This window comes from Geotrypetes seraphini, chromosome 1 (assembly GCF_902459505.1).
Source record: "Geotrypetes seraphini chromosome 1, aGeoSer1.1, whole genome shotgun sequence".
Lineage (NCBI taxonomy): Eukaryota > Metazoa > Chordata > Amphibia > Gymnophiona > Dermophiidae > Geotrypetes > Geotrypetes seraphini.
Genome location: NC_047084.1, coordinates 10,353,381 through 10,377,378, shown reverse-complemented (window position 1 = coordinate 10,377,378; position 23,998 = coordinate 10,353,381). Strand labels below are relative to the sequence as shown.

General features: G+C 40.7%; 1 protein-coding gene across 3 annotated transcripts in view; it reads left to right on the top strand.

Moving 5' to 3' along the window:
• The window catches only part of POLR3G (RNA polymerase III subunit G), a 54,013-nt gene that overhangs the window by 9,217 nt on the left and 20,798 nt on the right, over positions 1 to 23,998 (top strand). The window contains exons 2-6 of one of the 3 annotated variants that reach the window (XM_033920240.1): positions 341 to 433; positions 6,848 to 6,977; positions 15,059 to 15,188; positions 19,011 to 19,079; positions 21,842 to 21,895. In XM_033920240.1, the coding sequence (XP_033776131.1) occupies positions 6,858 to 6,977; positions 15,059 to 15,188; positions 19,011 to 19,079; positions 21,842 to 21,895 (373 nt within the window). In that variant the 5' untranslated portion in view covers positions 341 to 433; positions 6,848 to 6,857. Of the gene's footprint in view, positions 1 to 288; positions 434 to 492; positions 680 to 6,847; positions 6,978 to 15,058; positions 15,189 to 19,010; positions 19,080 to 21,841; positions 21,896 to 23,998 lie in introns of those variants that run through there. The other 2 variants (XM_033920154.1, XM_033920060.1) reach the window with 2 other exon arrangements.

The following is a 23,998-nucleotide window of genomic DNA, read 5'->3' as shown; positions in this document are numbered from 1 at the left end:
TGTAATAGTGATAGTAGTATAAAGAGCTTAGTAATGGTAACACGCATGTATAAACAAAGTACAAAGACCACAATGAGTGTGCCTGACTGAGGCAAGACAATAATAAACTATGCAAAGACTTGACATCTGTCTCCTAAATAGATAAAACTAGTAAAACACATTCATAACAATTATGATTATTACGAAGAACCAGTAAGGGATAAAGAACCACAAGTCCCAGCAGGCACCTGGGAGGCTAAGAGCATGCTCAGAGCTGGATTGCTATCAGAGCCCTAGTGCAGAAAGAATTAGAATCTCAGGTGGTTCTAGGGCTAATCAACCTAAGGCATGTGTTTTACAGGCAACCACAAATCCCCAGAGAAACTCTGAAGGGAAAAGACCTCTGCAAATAAGGACCACAACTCTTGAAGTATATATTTCACTGGAAAATCAGGTAGGAGACCTCATGAGTAAGGTTTCAGATAGTTATTTTGACAATAAATTGAATGATGTTGAAATGCCAGAAGAATTAACTAGTGGGGATATGGAAACTGAACCTGCTGAAGCAGTAATGTATGAAGAAATGAAAATGTGTTGAAGCCTCTGGAAAAGTTAAAGCCAGTACCATAGTTTGGATGTCCCACAGGAACTCTGTGCAACCTAGCATGGCTGTGCAATTTGCTAATTTTTGGTGTTTATGGTAAGTTTGAACCCAGTTGAGTGCTGTTTTGAACTAGAGTTTTTTGGTAAAGCACAAACATTGAGATAAACATCCCTCTAAAGGTTTTTTTTCTCCTTACATCTAGTTGGGATTTCAGGAGGTGATCTGGAGTGACCTGGATTTGGAAAGGATAGTATGTCCTGGGGTGTGAATTGCTGTTTCACCCCAGGCAGTAGCCTCGGAGGCAAATTGCTGTTAATGGCAGTAGTGGTTTGCTACAAACTCTAAATATAGCTCTATCTTCGATAAGACTTTTGCATTCAAGCACAGAAAATTTCACCATACAAGTCTTATCAATCACTATAGACCTCAGTAGTGCCACCCGTATGTGTGTATTAGACTTCATACACATACAGAAACTAGGCACCAAAGTTCTTCATTGGTCTCAATATTTCAACTATTTTTTAATACTTTTATATATACTTTCAACTTTTATAAATATGAATACTATAGATACTCATCTTAATCTATGTGGGTGGGGGTAGGCACTCGGACATAAATCTATGTTTCGTCCAAAGGGCTTTATCAAGGAAATCCCCTGCAAATATATAGAAAAAATATATATAAGTCCTAAAACCTATCCATTATACATAGCTTATAAACTTCTTAAATATCTCCCTAGCTATATTTAAATAGCCCATACCTTAGAACAAGCGACTCATGCTTCCTGTGTCTGTAGATTTAACCAGGAAATATGGCCGCTAGTGTATTTATTGCAAGTACGCTAGCGGCCATGTTTCCTGGTTAAATCTACAGACGCGGGAAGCATGAGTCACTTGTTCTAAGGTATGGGCTATTTAAGAAATGTGAGCTGTGGTACAAAATCAAAATAAAAGCTGAACTAGACAATATGTTGCCATATTTCTTTATTCTGCATACCCACCTACCCCCCCTCACCCCCCCTCCCAATACCTCACCTTACTGCTCGGCTGAGGTTTGGGTGGACCAGTTCAGGGCTCAGTTCTGATCCAGTCCGGGCCTTACCCAGTCACAGTGGGGATTGAGTGCATCAATCAAAGAAGAGAAGAAGTGTCTATGCCAGCAGGCTGGCTAATCTACTGAAAAGGGTTTTAATATAGAAGTGATGGGTCAGGGTGATTAAAGTCCTTGGGCAAGTATATCGCTGAACAACTCTGCACGATGTCTGGAAAGCAGTATACACTAATGCTCGAAGTATGGGAAACGAGCTTCTGGATCTAGAAGCTATGATGGAAGAAGAGGAGTTGGATATAGTGGCGATCAAGGAGATGTGGTTCGCTGAGAACCATGACTGGGGTGTAGTTATACTGGGTTATAATCTGTTCAGGAAAAACAGGGTACGAAGAAAAGGAGGGAGGGATAGTAGCATTATATGTTAAAGATTATATTAAAGCCACACAATTGCAGGATCTGCAGGGCAAGAAAGAGGTACTATGGATTAATTTGGAAAGAGGGAATGGTGAATATTTTTACATTGGTGTGATGTACAGACCTCCTTCACAGACAGAAGAAGTGGACAGAGATTTAATAGTAGACAGAATATATCTAAAAATGGGTGATTTTAACATGCCTGATGTTGATTGGGGTATCCCTATTGCAGGGTCTTCTAGAAGCAGGGAGATCTGGATTTACTATAAGGAGAACTGTTCTAGCAGTTGGTAATGGAACCCATGCAGGATGGGGCATACTGGACTAAGTACTTACAAACAGGGAAAGTGTTTCTGATGGTTACAGTGGGTGATCATCTGGCATCCAGTGATCACTGCATGATACAGTTTAATATTAAGATGAGTATAGAGAGGGCTCATTCAAAAGTAAAGGTTCTAGACTAAAAACTTTGTTCGGATGAGGGATTATGTCAAGGAATTGTCTGGATAGAAACGTCTGGAAGGTGTGAAAATGCAGTTTTGCAAAACTGAAAGGAGTAAATATAAGGGCGACAAACCTTTTTGTGAGGCAAGTAAGTAAAAGAGGAAAAGAAGGCTGCTTTGGTTCTCAAAAGTAGTAGCTGAGAAGGTAAGGAATAAGAGGTTAGCTTTCATAAACTACAAAAGATCACAGAAAGAGGAAGACGGGCAAAAATATCTGAAAAGTTTAAGGGAGGCTGGTCGTGTAGTCAGGAAAGCAAAGATGCAAATGGAAGAAAAAAATAGCTGTCACGGTAAAACAGGGAGACAAGACAACACATTTTTTTTTAGATATATTAGTGATAGGAAGAAGTGCAAAAACTGGCATTGTGAGACTCGAAGGGGAGAAATGTAGAAGGTGGTAAACCCTGATCGATTTTCAGAGTGTTGTGTTTATGAGGAACTAGCTAAACTAAAGGTAGACAAAGCGATGGGGCCAGATGGTATACATCTGAGGGTGCTGGAGGAACTTAGGGAAGTTCTGGTAGCTCCGTTGACTGACCTTTTCAATGAGTCTCTAGAGTCGAGAGTGGTACCGGAGGACTGGAGAAGGGTGGATATGGTCCCTTATAACAAAAGTGGAAGTAAGGAAGAAGTAGGGAGTTACAGGCCGGTAAGTCTGACTTTTGTGGTAAGTATATTAATGGAAACACCAGAGAATGGTGTCATTTCTGGAATCCTGTGAATTACAGGAGCGGAGGCAACATGGATTCACTAGAGTAGGTCTGTCAGATAAATCTGATCAATTTATTTGACTGGGTGACCAGAGAATTGGACAGAGGGAGTGCACTAGATGTGGTTTATTTAGATTTTAGCAAACCCTTTGACAGTGTTCCACACAGATATCTAAGTAAATAAACTGAGTGCCCTCAAGATGGGTCCCAAAGTGACGGGCTGGGTCAAGAACTGGTTTTGACAGTGATCAGTGGAAATTACTCTGAGGAGCTCTATGAGCAGGGTGGGGCATTCAGCACAGCTCCCTGCACTACTAACCGTTATTGCGGTTTAGTAAAAGGAGGGGGGTAATTTTTAGAAAGCAAATTTTATGCAAATATTTTAGCTCATAGAGTAAACACAGTGTTATAATCTCTTTATTCATGCTGATCAATGTGGATTTATGGCTAATAGATCCACTAGTGATAACTTAAGACTATTTTGTAATATTCTTCCACTAGCTTCAAAACACCCTAACAAATATGTAGTTCTTACTCTGGATGTGGAAAAGACTTTTGATAGGGACTCTTATCTCTTTAAAGTATTTCAACATTTTGGTTTCCCAGAGCATTTTATAAATATGATCCACTTTACTTTTGTTTTAGGATTCAAATAATGGTTAATGGTTTTACTTCTGAGGTTTTCTCCATGTCCAGAGGGACAAGACAGGGTTGTCCCCTTACACCCTTATTGTTTAATTTGGCTATTGAACCACTTGCCTTAGCAATAAGGCAAAATCCTCAAATTTCTGTATTTTCTATTGATAATTGTGAAATCAAAATATCTTTATATGCAGATCTATTACCATTTCCTATATTTTTTTTTAATACCATATAAACCAATCCAAATATAAACTGAGGTGACCCTCCTCCCCCCACCCAAAAAAAAGGGAGGAAAAAAGGTTGACTCGAATATAAACTGAGATTAGAAACTTGGGTGATCCTGGTGTGCCAATCTACAAAGCAAACAAGAGAGTTGACCCTAGCTCCTCCATAAAAGGAAAACCAACCAAAACAAGAGACTTGTGAAGAGTTGATATCCAAGATAAAGGCTTTATTCAAACAACTTGATCCACGTGAGAATTTCTAATATGCTGAGAACATTGAACCCAACACAGTCCATGTTTCAATACTATTGTCTTCCTCAGGGGTCCCTGAGGTCCTATAGAGAGACTCATGGATTATTACACTGAAAACAAACAAGAAATGATACGCTGTTGAGAGATACTCACTTGAGTATCGATTCTTGTTTGTTTTCAGTATAATAATCCACGAGTCTCTCTATTGGATCCAACACGGTCCGTGTTTCGACACTATTGTCTTCCTCAGGGGTCCCTATAGGTCCTATGTTCTCAGTATATTAGGTCTTAGACATTCTCATGTGGATTATCAAGTTGTTTGAATAGAGCCTTCATCTTGGACATCAACTCTCTTGTTTTGAGCCAGTCTACAAAGACCAGATATCCTTGCCATAAGTTTTAACACAAATTTTTTTAACATTAAATATTTTTTAGTGCAAAACCCCTGAGGCAGGGGATTTTGATCTCTGAAAGTTAAAAATGTATTAAAATTAGTCCAATAAAAAATTACCTTATTTCCATTTTCTATTTATAAATGTTTTTTCAATACAGCTACAATAGTGCTTTATTCTAAAGCAACAAAAAAAATATTTTCTTTACCTTTTGTAAGCTTTGATTTCTGCTTTCCTCATCTTCTCTTCTTCACTCTCCATTCCTTCCAGCGTCTGCCCTCTTTGTGCTTTCCATTTTTCTCTGTCTCCATTCCCTCCCCCATGTTCTGGTATCTCTCTCTTCTCCTTTCTTTCCTTCCTTCCCACCCCAAGCCAGACAAGTAAAGATTGAACCTGCACAGTCAATGCTAACAGAGAACCATGTCTTTCGTTCACACAACACATAAAACACCTTTGTACAGTATGGAATATGTAATCACAAACTATCCCTCCCCCTTTACAAAATTATAATGCAGTTTTTAGTACAGGCAACAGCTTCAACGTTCATAGAATTCCTATGAGCGTTAAAGCTGTTCCCGCCTGGCCGGTGCTAAAAACCACGCTACAGTTTTGTAAAAGAGGGGTTGGGGGGAGTAAAATAGAAATATGTAGACAAAAGTTAAACTGAACTACCAAGAAGTTGGATTCTGCATACAATGAAACGCCACAGAAACAGTGATGCATGTCCCCTAACATTTTTTTCTACCTTTGTCTTCTCTGGTTTCTGCTTTCCTCATCTTCTTGTCACTCTCTTCCTTCCATCCACTGTCTGCCCTCTCTCTGTCCCTTCTATATGATATCTTCTCTCCTTCTATGCCCCTTCCAGAAACTGTATGTCTGCCCCTTCACCCCATTAGTCTGGCATCCATCTTCTTCCCTTCCCTCTCCTACACCCCATGGTCTGTAATTTCACTCTCTCTGCTCCCTTCCCTTTCTTCCCTCATCTTCCTTCTCAATTTATTTTCTGCATCTGTCTAGATTTAAAGTTCTTACTACTCTGTCATCCATTTCCTTTTTCACTGTGTACCTACAGCTTGCCACCTCTTTCCCTCACCCCCTCCAGTATTTCACTAACTCAATCCTCTCTCCCCTCCCCAATCCAGCATGTGCCCTCTTTCTCTAACCCTTCCATCCAGCATCTTCTCCTCTGTCCACTTCCATTAAGTGTCTGCTTCCCACTTCCTTCCTGCATCTGCTCCCTTCTCTCTTCAATCCAGAATAGGCTCCCCCTCTAACCTCCCCTCTAACATCCAATGTCTGCCATTTCTATCTCTCTCTCCATCCACCCCTCTTCCATCAGCATCTGTCTCTTTTCTTTCCCTCCAACCCAACTCCATCCAGCATCCTCCCTTATGTCTCTCTCCAGGAACCTTGCTGCACCTCCCCTGCTGCCGACTCTGCTCTGGAACAAGTAAGTGACGTTGGAGGGAGTGGACCGGCAACCATGCAGAGGTGCAGCAAGGTCTCGCAATAACTGAATTTAAAGTTTTGCCGCCGCTGCTGCTGTTTCAGGAAAGTAGCAGCAGCAGAGTAGGGTAGGAAGTTCTGGACCTGGTGTGCCGACTGTGCACCTTCTTAAGGCATGCACCCGGGACGGGACGGACCGCCCCACCCTAGGTATGTCATTGCCATATGCTTTACCGCTGGCAGAGATAACTTACTGGTTGGGTTTTTCGCCTCAACCCAGTCAGGATATCAGGGGCGGAGTGTCAGCAATTCATGGATGCTATGTCGCAACCTATCCGTGGCCTGCTGATAGCTAGTAGGTTAGTTTGTAGCCACATTCTTGTGTGCAGGTGTCTTTAGCGGCAGCGTGAGTGGGTTTTTGGGGTGTTTGGTTTTTTTTTTTCTTTTTGGGTGAATTAAGCCTGCTGGTGGTTCAGTTTCGTTTATTGTTTTCATTCGAAGAGACTTTGGAGTTGAGGATCTGTATGGTTTTACTATTGTTGCTTTTTCCTCTTCTAGCAGTGATAATGTTCAATGCATATTCTTTCTTGCTTTTTTTTTTTGCAATTGTGTCCCGTCATCACCTCTGCAGTAATTTAGGAATGTCAGCTAAGGGCAAAGGAAGAGGTCGAGCTGCTTTCACCTTTGACATCCAGGCAATTGGGTTTGCCAGAGGCGATGCACTTCCTGAGTCGGCATGTCAACCATCACCACTTTTCCCTGTGAGTATCCGGACAGTTCGCCTTTTGGTTTTATGTTAACTAGGCATACTAAGAAGAGCAAATAATTCTACAACTTTTTTTGGGTGGGTATGGAAACACTCCCTTGTATTCATGTCTTATTATCTTGACATAACGGTGCAGTGACTCCCCTCTGTTTGGGTCAATTTTCTCGTATATGAAAGTAAAGTATATACATTGCTATATTGTTATTTCCATTGTTATTACAAACGCGGATACTAATTGCGGCTTTTTTATTTTTTTAATGAGAATGGTAGTTGCAAGCATTTCATCCAATGCCCCTTCATTAAAGGTTGAACAGATGGGATGGGGGAGGGGGAGCTGTAGTAGTATATGGGGAATGGACATAATCAGATAGCAGTTAATAAACTTGCGTAAGCTTCTGACTTTCTTCTTCTGGATTTCTAATGACTACTTGGTGCTTCATTCAAATGTCTTCTGTATCATCCATAGTAATAGAGCTTCTCTGCAAATCAAAATGCATCCTGTGGAAGTATTCTCTTAAGAGAGACTTTTTTTTTTAAATTGTTTATTCAACTTTTCAAATTATAAACAAGCAAATCAATGCTTGAATACAGATGTGTAGTAAAAAATCCCCCATAAAATTATATTACCAAGCACCACTTAAATCAGTAGTGGTTGGAAAGAAAATAATTATTAATTATTTAGTCCACTACAATGAATGAGGATCTAAGTTTTAGAATTACATTATCAAGGAAATTGTTCATTCATCTTAAGAACAGCTCAGGAGACATTGATAGAAAACCCCAATAGCCTGGACTTAAACTGCCGGAAGGGCTATCGGACCTATCACCACTCCACCCCCTTCTTTGGCCACAATAAATTCCAACAGTTGCTTTGGTTCGAAAAATAGAAAGATTTTGTTTTTTGTTTTTCCTGTAGTGAAATGCAGCACTTCGCCGGAAATATCAAAATAAAGGATGCACCCAGTGCCAAAACTGTGGGTTTATAAAGTAGAAAGTCCTTTCTCCTTTTCTGTGTCACTTTTGCAAAATCAGGAAAAATCCGAATTGCTGAACCAAAGAACTTATCATATGTCTAAAATTTAATATAATCTATAATTTAGTCATGCTCCAAGGCAAATGTCAATTTCCAGAGAACTTTCCAAGAATTGTGTTGAGTTCATTTCTCCCTTTTCTGTTGCTCCAATTTCAAAAGGGGTTGAACTATTTTGCTGCTTCCCTGAAGATAAATATTGAACCCCAGTTATAGGTGGTAAATTTTCTTGGGATCATCCAATATTTTCCCTGAAGTATTTCCGCACCATCTCAACTGGAGATAATACTGGAGATTTAGGAAAATTTAACAGTCTTAAGTTGTTCCTTCTCTGCTTATTTTCCATATATTCAAGGGTTTTGTGGTTGTTTTTTGTTTTTTTTTCTAATAAAAGATCTCTTTAATAATCTCCATTTCTACATTTTTAATTTGGGTGATCTGTTCCTCGTGTTTTTTTATATCATCTCCCTGTTTTAAAATTTTTCTCATGGGCTTCTACCTGAGAGCTGACAGAGGTATAGTCACGCTGAACCACAGTCATTGCCTTCTGGAGATTAGAGTCCATGATTTCAATAGCCCTCCAGAATTCTTCTAAATTTAACACTGCGGGCTTGATCAACTGTCCAAACTGTATGAGAGGCATTTTTAAAAAATATTAAAAACTCTAGTATATCTCGGGGATGACTTAATAAAGCTGACTGTAAAAGGTGATGCAAATGGTAGACATGGACAGTAGCTGAGCTATCTGAAAACTGAAAAAAAAAAATTCTACTTCTCACTAAAGATGCTTCTAATAAAAAGCTCAAAATGGAAACCTGTTTTCACAATTATAACAAGTAATATTCCAAAATAAATATGTTCTTTGTTCTGAAAGCAACATATAAAAATACAATATTGTTTAAAATACAACATGATATTGTACCAAGTGCCTGTATGAGTATATATTTAATCAATAAGGAAAACAAATTTTAAAAATTCTCAAATTTTACAGTGAGAAGCAATACTAAACACCCAAATCTGACCACTGATCTTTTTGGACAGTTGCTCATTCTTGTATCCACCTATATTTTAGTGATGTTAAAATAGGGCTGTATTGTGGTTAACTCTGTGATTAATGTATTATTTATTGCAATTTTATAAAACTAATCACATTGCAGTGTCTCCACCCCTGTCTCGGCGCAATCAGCACCCCTCCCCCATCTCCTGTGCCTGTCTACCTAGCAGGTGGTCTTCTGTTGGTCCCTGCCAGTGGCAGCGTTGCATGTACACTCCCTGGCCCAGATGCACGAAAGTCAGTGATGTTGCTAAACCGTGCTTGACTGGTTTAGTGATGATTGTATTTGCTGATCCGATGCACAAAACAGCTACCACATGGTTTTCTGCACAATCGCTCATTCTCCGATCCGGCCATGCAAATAAGGTCACTAATATTGAAATGCCATGTAAACTAGCAGAACAATTGATGCTCTAATATGGCTTCCCGATGCACACAAAAAAGTGCTCGCTTTTGGGATCCAAAAAAAGCGACTACGCTTACCTGTCCTACAGATAGTTCAGCCCTGAAATTAATATATGTAATTATGTGTAAAGTAACTCAATATAACAAGTCTTTTGCATTTCTGCTTTCTAATTGACAACTGTTTATGCAAAAGTTTATTGGTGGTTGGACAATGCGTGCTGTGATGGTCATATCAGGCAGCCTATTTTTTTGTTCACTTTTATGTTGAGCACTATTAGGTTGCAAGTCTGAGCACTGCAGATAAATATTTATATATTTTTAACACTGTGATTGTTTTTAATTATGTGTAACATACCATACCTTTTTTTTAATGGGCATAGATGCTGGGGTGCACCAGGGAGGGGCCTAAAGCCAATCAGAGTTTTAAGCCCTCCCCCCAGTGCATCCTGGGATGCACTGGCAAGGTAGCCTAAGGCCTTGATTGGCCAAGACACCTAAGGCCCCTCCCATAGGAGGGGCTTAAGATATCCAGGCCAATCAGGGCCTTAAGCCCCTCCCTGATGCATCCTAGGATACACTGGAAAGGCCCACCATTTTGAAGAGGCAAGCCTGCTGGCGAGTGGGTATCCCTCTTGTTGATTTCTACAATGTGGGCTGGGGAGGGGGTTGCTTGAGCTGGAGGAGTTATAAGCTGACCCCCAACCACTAGGGCTGTCTTTTGGGATCTTGTTAGTGGGGTGGTGGGAGGGGGGCCCCCTACACGTCGGTAGCAAGTTCCCTCTGACGCATGGGATCGCGTCGGAGGGAACGTGCTACTGACTTGCAGAGCGGCCTGCGAGGTTCGTTACAGCCAGCCGTGATCCTCAGCAGGCTGCTTTGAAGAGGAGGGCAGACGCGAATGACCAGGAAGCCGGGTGCTGGACAGGGGGAGCAGGGAAGAGGTGCTGCTGGACGGGGGGAGAGGTAACAGGAAGAGAGGCCTACTGCTGGACAGGGGGAGCAGGGAAGAGGTGCTGCTGGACAGGGGGAGACGTAAAACAAAGGGAGAAGGGCTGCTGCTGCACAGGGGGAGCAGGGAAGGGGTGGTGGTGGACAGCTGAGGAGAGAGTCGGAAAGAAAGACAGACAGAAAACAGCCAAGGAGAGAGAGAGAGAAAGAAAGAAAGAAAGAAAGACACACACATACACATCTGTTCTAGCACCTGTTAATGTAACGGGCTTAAAGATTAGTTAGGAATAAAATCAGACAGTTCTTGGGAATAAAAGGCCACAACTTTATTAATAAATATGAAATAATACCCTAGGAAGCACCCGAGCCATAGGTCCTCTCTAGGACTTGCTCCCCATCTTGCCCTCCAGTGAGGGAGCATGCACTTTAGCCCCTTCTGTGACCTGCCATCCTCCTTTCTAGTTAGGCCATTGCATCATTGCCATGCAAGCCAGCGAGGCCAGATAATGTCTTGCCTGTAGGCATAGTATGCTCTCTCCGCAAGAGTCGAGTCTCAATATTTGGCCAGAATTTTCAGGACTCGGGTGCATCCGCCACAACCCAAGGCATTCGCCTCGGGTCCCCATAGACACCCTTTAAATTGCCAACCTCTCCCATTGAATAGTTTTTCCAAAGCCTCTAGAAAGTCATTAATAAGTTGGTTGGTAGCTAGCTATGTCTGAAAGTAGGGTCCAATCTGGAAGCTAATGACCCTGAATGATGGGTGAGTCCCATTTATGTATAACTTTGGCTGTAAATCTCTTGCAATACTCTGCCAGTTGTACAAAGAATCTGGGTCAAGCATTTTGTTGGGATTAAATACTTGACCCAGATAACTGGCAGAGTATTGCAAGAGATTTACAGCCAAAGTTATACACACATACTAGTTAATATAGGTTATTTATCTTTTTATGAACACTATATTGGATGTTATTATATATTTGCATAGCATTGAAAAATGGTGCATAAATTGTTGGGTGGTTTTTCAAAGATCAATGATAGAAATCAGGAACCAGTAAGTCTCAGAATAAGTTTACTTATGTCGGTTTCTGAGATCCTATTCCACTCTTAATTGTATAATACCCATCAAGTGCTACTTATTGCTGTATCAAGGAACCCGATTTGTTGAGCTGAGGAGTCCCACTTGTGCCAGATCTTTCTTCCACCCCCAGGCCTTCAGCCCATCTGGCGATTCACCTTCTTACCCCCTGTATCCAATAGCCTGCTTAATATTGCAAAATACTTATTGTACCTGAATGTAACTTGCCATGAGCTAAATCTTTAAGAGGGAGAATAAATGGGTCTCCAAAAGTGATGAGGTGAAAACATCACTGTTGGGGAAGATCGGATTGATTCCTATAAGTCCAGAGATTCTTCCAGCTTGGGTACAGGAAGACTCCCTCCCCCCCCCCACCAAGGGTCAAGTAACACTGTACAGTGGCATAGTCAGACCTAGTATTTTGGGTGGGGCTCAAAGTTAACTTGGATGGGCCTCCCCCTCCACCTGGTAAGTAAATAACTTTTTTTTTACCTTTCCCCTTATGAATTGTGCAGCAGCACTGGGTGCTGGTTAAAGAATTGGGGGAGGGGGGTTGTTAGGTATCTGTTCATTAAGACAGACACAATTTTGCATAGGTCGCCATTACATGATTCATGGCCACTGAGACCAGTGTGCTATACAGAATCCGGCCCAAAGTGTTTTGTATTCAAAAGTGCACAACTTGTACAAGTAATCTTGCCATAGAAAGTGTTGCACAAGTTATTTCAAAAAGCACCACAGAACCTGTAGGACAGCCTTCCTTATCTCTCATAGCTAAGGTATTGTAGAAAGATTTATAGTCCACTAATCAGTTACATAAACAAATACCTGCCTGTTAGTTTCTAGGGAAGACCTTAATATCTCATCCAGGTTCAGCTTTCTTGCCTATTTAAACGAACAGACCAAGGCTAATGAGAAATACTTTTATTATGAAAATAGAAAAATATAATTCGCAAGCCAGCAGCAATATCTAAATATTGTTCAAAAATATCTGAATACATATATGAAACTCGGTATATGATTATCAAAACACACTTGCTAGATAAATTAGTAAAACTAATTCTTAAACACACTAAACAATTCCTTATAATAACAATTCCTGATTAGCAGCAATCTATTACAGTTATCACCAAAAGTAGCTTTACAAGCCTTATCCTATTTCACAATCGGGTACTTTATCTAACCCCAGCTGATAAGATAATAAGTTCCTTATCTCACCATCCAATTAGGCCTTGGCACCAAATCAGGTGAAATGGAAGACGTTTCTCATCAGCTTAGCAGATATAGAAATCCTTTGGTTACAGGAACAAGTGTTTGTCCGCAACTGGTGCAGCTATAATTTATTGGCAGCAAAGGTTTCCTTGATGTGATGGAATTCAGATCTGTTTAAGGTACAATTCATCCTCTCTCGGGCAGAGAGTCACACAAGGTAACTGTTCAGGTCTTAATTATTATAAAAAAGAGGTGGGTGCAGAACACCTGTGATGAGATGCACGTTCACCCACACCTAAACACAGACTAATTATAATTAGCACCTTTTTACTTGGATCTCGGCGGATGACTTCTTCGGACCAATCCAGAAACAGAACTTAGATGAATAGCCTTTCTGTATAAAGTCTCATACAGGCTAGGAGACATAGGCGTCTTTCGATAGATAAGCACAGCATAGGAGTATAACTCCCCCAAGATTCACACAGTCTAAGCATGAAGACATAGATAGATGTCCTTGACTAGAATACCATTCTGGTACATACCCAGAATGCATCAGGTAGAAACAGCAAAGATGTGTTCTTCTTTCTCTTCTTGCTAGGTTCAGGCTGGAATGATTTCTTGCAAATAATGGTTCAGGCTTGATGATGATAGGCCAGAACACGTTACAGGGCTTCAAAGAAGGTTTGGATAGGTTCCTAGAGGATAAGGGGATTGAGGGGTACAGGTAGGAGTTAAGCTAGGTTATAGTAATAGTCAGGGACCACTGCACAGGTGATAGGCCTGAGGGGCCGCCGCGGGAGCGGACCGCTGGGCGGGATGAACCTCTGATCTGACCCAGCGGAGGCAAATTCTTATGTTCTTATGTCAGAGAGGCCTAACCTTCAGGTGCAAATAAGGAAACACCCCTTCAGTATAACATATTCCATCAATTTTTATTATTTGCATATGTACTGCTACAATTTGGAAATTCTGTTCACCTTTTATCTTTGCTTTTATATCTTTTATTATATAGTATTAACTTTTCGTAATAGATGCATGTTGTCTTTTTAAGATGATACTTGCATGTTAACCCATTTTCTCCACATGCATGCTCTGCAGAAATGTCTAGGTGAGTTGAGACAGTGACAGAAGTTCAAATTAAAGGCCCCAAAACAAAACACCAGAAAAGGCCATCAGAGCAGGAGAGATGCACCTCAGAAGATGATGTGGCTATATGGGCCCCCTTGCTCTCCAAATAAGTGCAAATAATCTTTTAAGTGCATCTCCACTTTCTGCCTTTATTGGTACAGCAAAACTTTTTTTTTAACCTATTTATATGTAGCTTTCTATTCTTCCTCCTTCTCCCCCAAAAAGAAAAAGCTTGGCAGTAACAAGGGGGCCATTTTATTAAAGCCACGGTAAAAGTGACCTTAGCACATGGGAAAGACCTGCATGAGGACTGAGCTAAGGCCACTTTTGCTGCAGCCAGAAAATGAAATACTTTTTCTTATTTTCTGAACTTATTTTCTGAACCACCACAAGCTAATTTTGCCATTAGGACATGGCCATTTAAAAAAAAAAAAATTACTGCATGAAAACCTACTGTCATCTATTTTGTAGTCAGTAGGGGCCCCTGCATGCATCAATTAGCATGCTGGAATGCGTCGCATGCTGATTAGCATTGTTATATCCATTCTCACCCCCTAACATGCCTCCTCCCAAGAAGAATAAATATATTTTTAGCACAATGTAATGTAATGTAATTTATTTCTTATATACCGCTACATCCGTTAGGTGCAAATGCAAATTCCACATTTTACTGTGGGACGTCAGCGCATGTACGAACGTAAGGAAGTTCTTCTTCACTCAGAGAGTGGTAAAAAACTGGAACGCTCTTCCGGAGTCTGTCATAGGGGGAAAACGCCCTCCAGAGATTCAAGGCAAAGTTAGACAAGTTCATAATGAACAAGGAGGTACGCTGGTAGGACTAGTCTCAGATAGGGTGCTGGTCTTTGACTAGAGGGCCACCGCATGAGCGGACTGCTGGGCATGATGGACCACTGGTCTGACCCAGCAGTGGCAATTCTTATGTTCTTATGTACTACGGTAAGCTTGTTCAATGTGTGGTAAGCGCATGCTAGCCCTTATCCATAGGGTCCTTTTACTAAACTGCGATAAATACACACACGTGAATATTTGCTCTGGCCTTTCCTTTATGCACATTTTAAAAATAGAGCCCCTTAATTAAAGGCATTGAAACTGTGGCTAGTATAGCAAGGTGGTATACAAAAGACCTATACCAGGAAGCTTGCTCTTGTATTGATTTTTCCAAAGACACAGTACTGATTATATCTCTGCTTTTGTAAAAAGGACACAAACTACAAGCCTGTACCATTGAAGACTGGAGAAGATGAAGACTACATGCTGGCCTTGAAGCAAGAGCTGAGAGGAACCATGAAAAAAATGCCGTATTTCATTGCAGCAGAAGGAGAAATACAGGGTATGTTTTGTTTGCACTTAGCTGTAATCTGCAGATGTAAAAAAAGTTTAAATGCACTTTTACTATTCAGTGGCACAGCCTCCATTTAAAGTTGGTGGTGCTGCAAATTTTGAAAATTCCCATATAACTTTAAACAAATTTTTGTTTCTCATTTTAAAACTTGATATTTGCATGTTGGCACTCTTAATATATAGATTAAGAACGGGATTCATAACCGTGATGTTTAAGTAATATATCTTATCAGCGATATCAAGATGTATTATATGCTCAGAGATCTGGATGACTGCTTGAGGAAAAAATCCACCAAGTTTTGCCACCCAGTCATTGCATTATATTGTTTTCATATAGTCGCATCTCTTCATATGATTCAAACAATTCCACAATATGATGCTTGAGGAAACAATCCCCCTCAAAAGTTTTGCCACCCAGTCATTGCATTATATTGTTTTCATCTCTGCATATGATTCAAACGATTCCACAATATGCCAAACTTTTATCTTCCAAATTCTTCTGGATCCCTGGAATTTGGAAGATATGTTTTGTAGTTTTTCATATTGTGGAATCTTTTGAATCATATGCTGAGAAGCAACTATTAAGAGTATAGTAAATGCAGTGATTGAGTGGTCACCTTTTTGTTTTGACCAGTCATGCCAAAAAAGGGTGGCCGGTGTCTAAAAGCCTTTTTTTTTTTTTCCATATGGATTAAGATGGCCATTTTTTCTGCATATGTGGGCTGTGGTAAGCAGGTGCCAATTGCATTGAAAGCTCATTCTACCAGAGTTGCTACCTCATGGGCGTAGACTAGGGCTGTCTCACCCAAAGAGATATGTAGAGCAGAGACAAGGTCTACCCTCCATACCTTTTACCAGGTACTATAGGGTGGACATAGCAGCCAGGAAAGATGTTGCTTTTGTGTCCTCTGTTCTGAAGACAAGCTCAACAGGCCCACTCTAGACTCTGGGGGACTGTGTTAGTGTGTCCCTATAGTTCAGGAACACTAGACACATTGTACTAGGAGAGAGATTAGGGGGTCCTTTTACTAAGGCGCCCTAGCCGTTTTAGTGCACGCTAAACACTAACGCGTCCATTATAGTCTATGGACACATTAGTGTTTAGCGTGCACTAATATTTAGCGCACACTAAAACGGCTAGCACACCTTAGTAACAGGACTCCTAGGTTCTTATCTAAATCTTCTTTTTTTGTAGATGTCTAGTGGTCCTGAAGTCCTGCCCTGTACATGGGCTTCACCTGCTTTTTGCCTCAGAATCAGTCAGGTGATCTGAGAGAATAATAATTAAAAAAAAAGACAAACACAAGAGTGTACTGTATAGTTTGCTTCAAATCTCTGCTGGATAGTAGGACATGTGAGTAGCTGTGAGCTCTATGTAAGATTAGTACGGGTTGCACATGGTTTTTGTATCTTTTGTAGATGCTGCTTGAATATTATAATATTTATAGATAGATAATGTTTGTTGGAGAACTGAATTGTACTGTCAGGAATTCTTCCCTGTTTCCCTACTTTGGTTATGTCTTTCATTACAGTAGTACTTGATTGCTTTTGTACAAACTGAGGAGGCAGGAATAGCTCCCTGGGAAGGAGGTAGAGTTGAAAAGATGATTGAGTGATTTCTGCAAGCAATTTGCAGGTTCAGAATAGATATAAAACCCTACAGTTCAGGACCACTAGACACATCTACAAGAAAGAAGATTGAGGTAAGAACCTAAATCTTTCTTTCTAAATGCAATGGTAGTATATCTAAAACGGACTCATCTATCCCTGATGAGCTGAACTTGTTCTCCTGTTTCTCCCCTTGCGAGTCCAGGAGTCACCGGCTTCCCTTCCCCTATCTCCATTTATTTACAGCTTATTTTCCCCAACCCAAATATTCATGTTCATTAAAATTTAAAACAAAATACTGTATATGTGGCCACAAGAGGAAGGCAATCCACTTAATATCTTTTTCTCCTTGGTGTGGTCCCACATTAAAATGAATGACTTTCCTAGGTTGAGAATTGCTACATTTTTGCTAGGTATCAAGGTTAGAAAAGGCTATTACAATCTGTGTTGGCCTTTTCCAGTAAGTTCAAGGAGGGAAGATTTTACTCTATTCCTTGTGTGTCATTCATTTCACAGTGTCTTTCTCCCATTGTTACTAATGATATAATATGGGAGATTTTTTTCTTGAGTAGACTTGGTAGAAGCAGTTCCGAGTCTTGTTTTTCGATAATGGCCAAGACTTTGCCTAACAATAAAACGTGCCCAATGGTTTCTCAAATACTGAGTCAGATTAAAATCAATTGACGTGGTTGCTTAGGAGATGGAGGGAAATGCCTTCTATCTGGCTATGGAAGAAATGTGTGTATATATGAGATCTGACATCTGAATGCTTTGTTTGCATTGAGGTCATGTTTTTTTCATTAGTCTGGTAGAAAATAAGCAGTGCATACAGATCATTCAGTAGGTCATCGTTCATCTTTGCTTACAAGGAATCTTTTTGCAGCCATGGATTTGTCTTGTCTGCAACCTGTAGGTTGCTGGGTCTTGTAATGTTTGTTCTGGTGTCTGCAGTAAAACCCATGGGCAAGAAGTACTCGAGCAAAAGCAGCTGGGGAGGGGGGGGGAAGGGTTTTTAGACAGGGATCTTCAATCCAATGACTAGGTGTACAGGCCACAAAATGTTCATTAATGATGGGAGAAACTAACCAAAATGTAACTTCATCTTTTTTTTTTTCATTTCACTTGCAATGTCATCAGTGGTGTTCGATAGGATACCCTGTTGACAGGAAAAACTAGAATTTCTGTTTTTTGTCTATTTGGGTTAAAATAAAAATGTCACTTTTTCCCATGTCATTTTCAATGAATGCACCTTTCTAATGTGCAGAGTTATTCTGAAATTGCTCTCTCTGTCAATCCCCTACTTAAAGGAAACCGCATTAGTTATGCCAGGAGGTTTAGACAGTATAACTATATGGTTTCTAAAACCCTGAAGAAATGAGTTTGTCTAATTATAATAGTCTATATCTGTTGTGCTCCCATTTATACTACTTCAAATAATTCAGAATCCAGGATTTTCTAAAATGCAAAAAGAGCAGGTTCTTGGCTTTTTTATTCTCTTTTTAGCTGGTAAAGACATAAAACTAATATCTTGTACAGTCGACTCCACCTAAGTGTGCTTCGGTTATCCGCACACCCTACCACCATGGTCCCTTCTTCTTTTTTTTTAACATTAAAGTTAATGGATGTAAACTCTAGATATTTGCAATTCGGCTAAACACACAATCTGCTTATGTGCACTGATGTCATAGGTCCAACCTCTATTCTTTCTCATTACATTCACTAAGGTTAAATGCAATCACATTCTGACTGGAAATGGCTAGGCTTCACACAGCAATTTAAGCGCTGGGATAGCTGGGAAAGTGAGTGCTCCGCTCATGCTGTAGGGTATAGCTTTCCTGTACTTTAGACTCCAGCAGCCCACGTGCCATATTTAAACTGAGCCGGCTTAGCTACAGCCTTCCCCCTACCTTACCCCCCCCTCCTATTATCACACACTCCGTTTAAGCGCACGTGGCGACCCGGTCCGAGGGGCATGCACTTAAGCGGAGTCGACTGTACATGACCCCTGAGGCACTGCCAATTACATAGTTTATCTTGTCCGTGGCTATCATCCATCCAGGTTGTGATCCCAAAGGTGGATTTTGTGACACTCCCTTCTCCCAACAGGGTCATGACAATAGTTTTGGAAGCCTTGGATTATCTGAATCACAGCTTGCAATGGAGGTCATGTTGACTTTTTTTTGTTTTTCCTTGCTTTCTTCAGTAATTGAAAAATACAGTTTAAAGTACAAAATTGAGAAAGACAAGAGACTGTTAAAGGAGTGGATTCCAGGTAAATGTATAGATATGATTCTGGATGTTTTTGAAGGGTGTGATAATATCTCAGTAATTGACAATAAGATGGGAGCTTGACATTTTGAACACTACTCCACAGATACATGAGAGATAGCAGTATATAATTATACTGGAAACCTTCTCCTTTACTTTCTACTCTGCCTAATAAAAACACATTTAGTACAAACCACTTACCAATGCAAATGTCAGCCATTTTAACCATCATACTGTAAAGTGTGTGGAAGTTTTTATTAGGATTTTATGTACTCCCTTTTTGAAAAACTTCATGCGGGTGGTATAAAGAAAGAATGAGCTGAACATAGCAATAGAAATTTTACAGCAATAAGCATATTTAAATAATACATTCAAGTATACTAGGTGGGGTTTTTTCCCTGGAGGGCTCACAATCCATTACCTTTGTAGTTCCTGGGACAGCTATAGAGAGTAGAGCATCTCATGTTAGAACATGTGACTACCTCTTCCCCCCCCCCCCCCTGCTCTGTATCTTCTTTCTTTTCTGGCATGCGTTTCACCATCCAAGTGAGAAAATGAATTCATTGAGGAAACATTAATGTGGTCTTGCCATTGGCAAGAAACTTCTGTGTTTCTGTTTATAGATATTGACTTAATTCATGGTATAGCAATGACTGAAGGGTTACTCATAATAAATTGTGGGAGTGTGTGGCACAGTGGTGAGAGCTACAGCCTCAGCACCCTGGGTTCAAATTTCATGCTGCTCCTTGGTGATCCTAGGTAAGTCACTTAATCCCCCCCCCCATTGCCCCAGGTACATTTGGTAGCGTGTGAGCCCACTTGGTCAGAAAGGGAAAAATGCTTAATTACTTGAATGTAAACCACTTGGGCTATAAGTGGTATATAAATACTAAAATTAATAAAATAAGCTCCAATTTTAGAATATACACACTCTAACTTACATTTTAGTGAGGAGGAATAAGTATTTTATATAACGCACACTAACTGAAAATTATGCCTCCTGGCTAAATGTTCAAGGAGAGAGGCTTGGTTTTGGTAAAGATGTATCTATACCAACGCCCCTTCACCACGCAGCTTGGATTACCTAATTTTAATGCAGCTGTGCAACAGAGAGGCTCAAAGATGTATTTAAACCATACCATTCTTTCTCTCCTTTCCCCCTGCCATGCAAGGAGAGCAGAGGTGATGGCTGGCTAGGAGTGGTAAATTAGGCTACAGTAAGGCATGCCCCCTTCAATACTCTGTGGTTCTCACCCAAGTTTCCGAGTTTTATTAAAATTTGATATACCGCCTAAAAAAAATTGTCTGTGCTGGATGACTAGGCTTTCCTATGCTAGGCGGCCAGGTGATGATGGTCTGGAGGGTGAATTTTAAAGGTGTGATTAATATTTTTATGGGGGGGGGTCATTGATCACTGGGGTAGTGCGTGGAGGTCTGTTTTATGTGTTTGCAGTGCTTATCTGGTGACTTTAGGTGGGTTTTACATGGTCTAAGTCACAACGTCCAAGTTCCATCGATCCTGGACTGTATAACCTTCGGTTATACATGCTGTACGACTAAGCTGGCCCATCTCCCACCCTTGACATTCCTCCTGAAATGCCCCATCTAGCTTTGGTTGTTCAACGGCACTATGAAGACATAGGTCGTTTAGAAATACATCCAAAACCTGTTTTTATTATCAGCATTTGGACGTATTTGGGAAATGTTCATCCAAGTGCTGACTTAGGCCGGTTTTTTGGACGTTTTTCTCTTTTGATTATGAGCCCCTTAGTATTTTGATAAGCATTTAATCAAATTTACAATAAACTTGGAAACTCTCCCTTCCTTCATTTTATTCCATGGATGGGAGATACATATTATAGGCATCTTTAAATAAAAATGTTTTAAAATTTTGTTTTAAATCTGCCAGTATTGGTCTCTTCACGTTAATACAAAGGTAATGAGTTCCAGAGACAGTCTGGATTCCAATCAAAACTAACATCTCCCCAGTTGTTGTTGGGTTATTGGGTTTTTTGGGTTTTTTTTAAATTAGTAATATGATGCATGTTATAAAGTAATCTGCATTTCAGTGAGTATTTAGTGGTTGGATATTTCATGCCAAGGTGTGTACATGGGAAGGGCTATTAGAAGTTGGTGCTTGTATTTCAGCAGCTTTGGGTTCTGCCGTTGTGCGTTAGTTGTGATCACCTTCACTTCTACCTATTACGGCTCACAGGTGGTGGTGGTGGGGGCATCAAAATTTCATATCAAAATGCATTCTGCTAGAGTTAAGTGTGTCTTTTCAATTAAAAAGCATATTGAATATTTTTTAAAATTTAAAAAAAAAAAAATGACAAAGGGTAAATTTGACTACTATTCAACATGCAAGACTGTAAAACCCACAGCTTGAGTTCTGCACAGTGCATCATGCAGGCCATCCCTTAAATGGCTCTTCCTGGGTACACTTAGGGCTCCTTTTACTAAGGTGTGCTAGCGTTTTTAGCGCATGGAGCAGATTAACGCGTGCTAACCCCGTGCTACGTGGCTAGAACTAACGCCAGCTCAATGTTGACGTTAGCGTCTAGCACGCGCTATTCTGCTTAGTAAAGGAGCTTAGTAAAGGAGCCCTTAGATTAAAAACAATGTTTGCTATTGCTGGCACCAAAACAAAAGAAAAAACGCAATTGGAAAAGGATCTCTTTGTTCCTACTGTGTAAGTTGATTATTAGAAAATATGGTTAGCATTGTGGTGGGGTTTTTTTTGTTTTGTTTTTTAATGTTCTGCAGATTGGCGTAGACTTCCAAGAGAGATAAAGCCAAGGAAAAAGAGAAAATTAAAAGGTAATTTTTTACTTTCTCACCTCCTATTGTAATAACATTTGAGATGAAAACTTATAATATTGACACATAGGGAAAACTGTTGGTTTCAGGAGAAATGAGTGAGAACAAAAATATATGCAAAGTTGAGTTAGTTTTGTAGCCCGTCCTCTCCAAGAGCCCAGAATGGGTTACAAGGATACATACACAATTTTCAGGATCAGAGATACATACGCTACAGAGTCAGTAACATACTACAGTATCAGAGACACAAAAGCTATAGGATCAATAACATACAACTTACAGAGAAATAAGACTGATTTATAAACGTGTACGCTATGAGGAGCTAAATGCATACTATCGGGAAACTAAGAAACACATGCTTTGCAGAATCTAAAGAAATAGTCTTAAAATGGGTATCTATTTGTCTTCAGTGGACATGAAAAGAACTGATAGGTAGGCTCAGGTGCTCCGAGTTAAGGTGTGCTGAGGCTTGGTCTGTTAAAGTATGAGACCAGGAGTGTTCTGCTTCATGAAAAGTAGTGTCTTGAGGGCGGAGCGAAAATAAGATGGCGGCCTGATGCCTTCCCAAGGATGCTATTGTACCTGTATTTGAAAACGTTTTCAGTTTACCCAATGGTAAAAAAAGTTGAAGCTCCGAGTGTTTCCTGATGAAATTGTTCACTGTCAGGCCTGATGGATGCCTATGTGGAACGCAGCTCTGCAGCACGGAGTTCGGAGGTATCCACGGCTGGCGAGCCCGTGTGAACCGAGATGCGAGATCTCTCCTTCGAGGGCGTCACTCTTTCCTCCAAAGAGCGCAGTCCACCCAGCTGTCCCAGTGTGACAGGGAAATCTTTTCAGATGCACCAGCCCGGGAGTCTTACTTGCTGGTCCCACGGAGCGAGAGGACCGACTCCAGAAGTGGGCAAGAGGAGGAAATATCAACTTCAAGCGGGCGATAAGAATACAGCAAATTCAAGGAGCCTTTTCCCCAACTGAAGCGGCTCAGGGCATAGAGGGAGCTCTGGAGCAGAAGCTGCTCCCTTACAAAGGCCTAAGGTCTTCACGATGGAATCTATTTGGAATGCTATTTCTGGCATGCAAACTTCTCTCGGGAACCAAATTCAGCAACTTTCCACAAAATGCACTACTGCACTTTCAGAAAATTTGGAACGTAAGACTAAGGTAACAAGTTTTAGAGTCCAAAACTAGTGACTTTGAGGTTAAGATAAAATCTTTGGAAGTGCAAGCTCTAACTTGGGCTAAGGACAGTGCTAGGTTGCACTTTAAGCAAGAAATGATGGGAAATTATATCAGGAGATGCAATCTCTGGATTATTAATTTCCCTACGTGTAGGGTTGATTTCAATGTTGACCATATAGCCTCCACATTGTCAGATACAGCTTGATTTTGCAGTGCCTAATTGATGAAGTCTCCCAACTTTCAGGGCACAGACTTTAAACGTATGGGAGACTTCGTCAATTGGGCACTGCAAAATCAAGCTGTATCTGACAATGTGGAGGCTATATGGTCAACATTGAAATCAACCCTACACGTAGCAACAAACCGCTACATCAAATCGGTAAGTAAACGGCGAAGAAACAACAGACCCCAATGGTTCACCGCAGAGATCTCGGACCTCGTTAGGGACAAGAAACGAGCATTTATTTCCTACAAACGCTCGGAGGATAAGGAGGCTAAAATACGATATACGGCCAAGTCTACAGCTATCAAATCGGCAGTCAGAGAGGCCAAGCTTCGAGTAGAAGAAAGCCTAGCAAAGAACATTAAGAAAGGGGACAAATCCTTCTTCAGGTATATTAGTGATAGAAAAAGAAACACAGATGGGATTATACGTCTTAGAAAACCTGACGGGAATTATGTAGAATCTGATACAGATAAAGCCGAACTATTAAATGAATACTTCTGCTCAGTCTTCACCTGTGAAGTGCCAGGGTCCGGCCCGCAGCTACAGGCAAAGCAAAGCTCGGAAGACCCATTTCTGAACTTCGAGTTCACATCGGCCGACGTCTACGGCGAGCTATCAAAACTCAAGATGAACAAAGCCATGGGACCAGACAATCTACACCCCAGAGTGCTCAGAGAGCTGTGTGATGTCCTAGC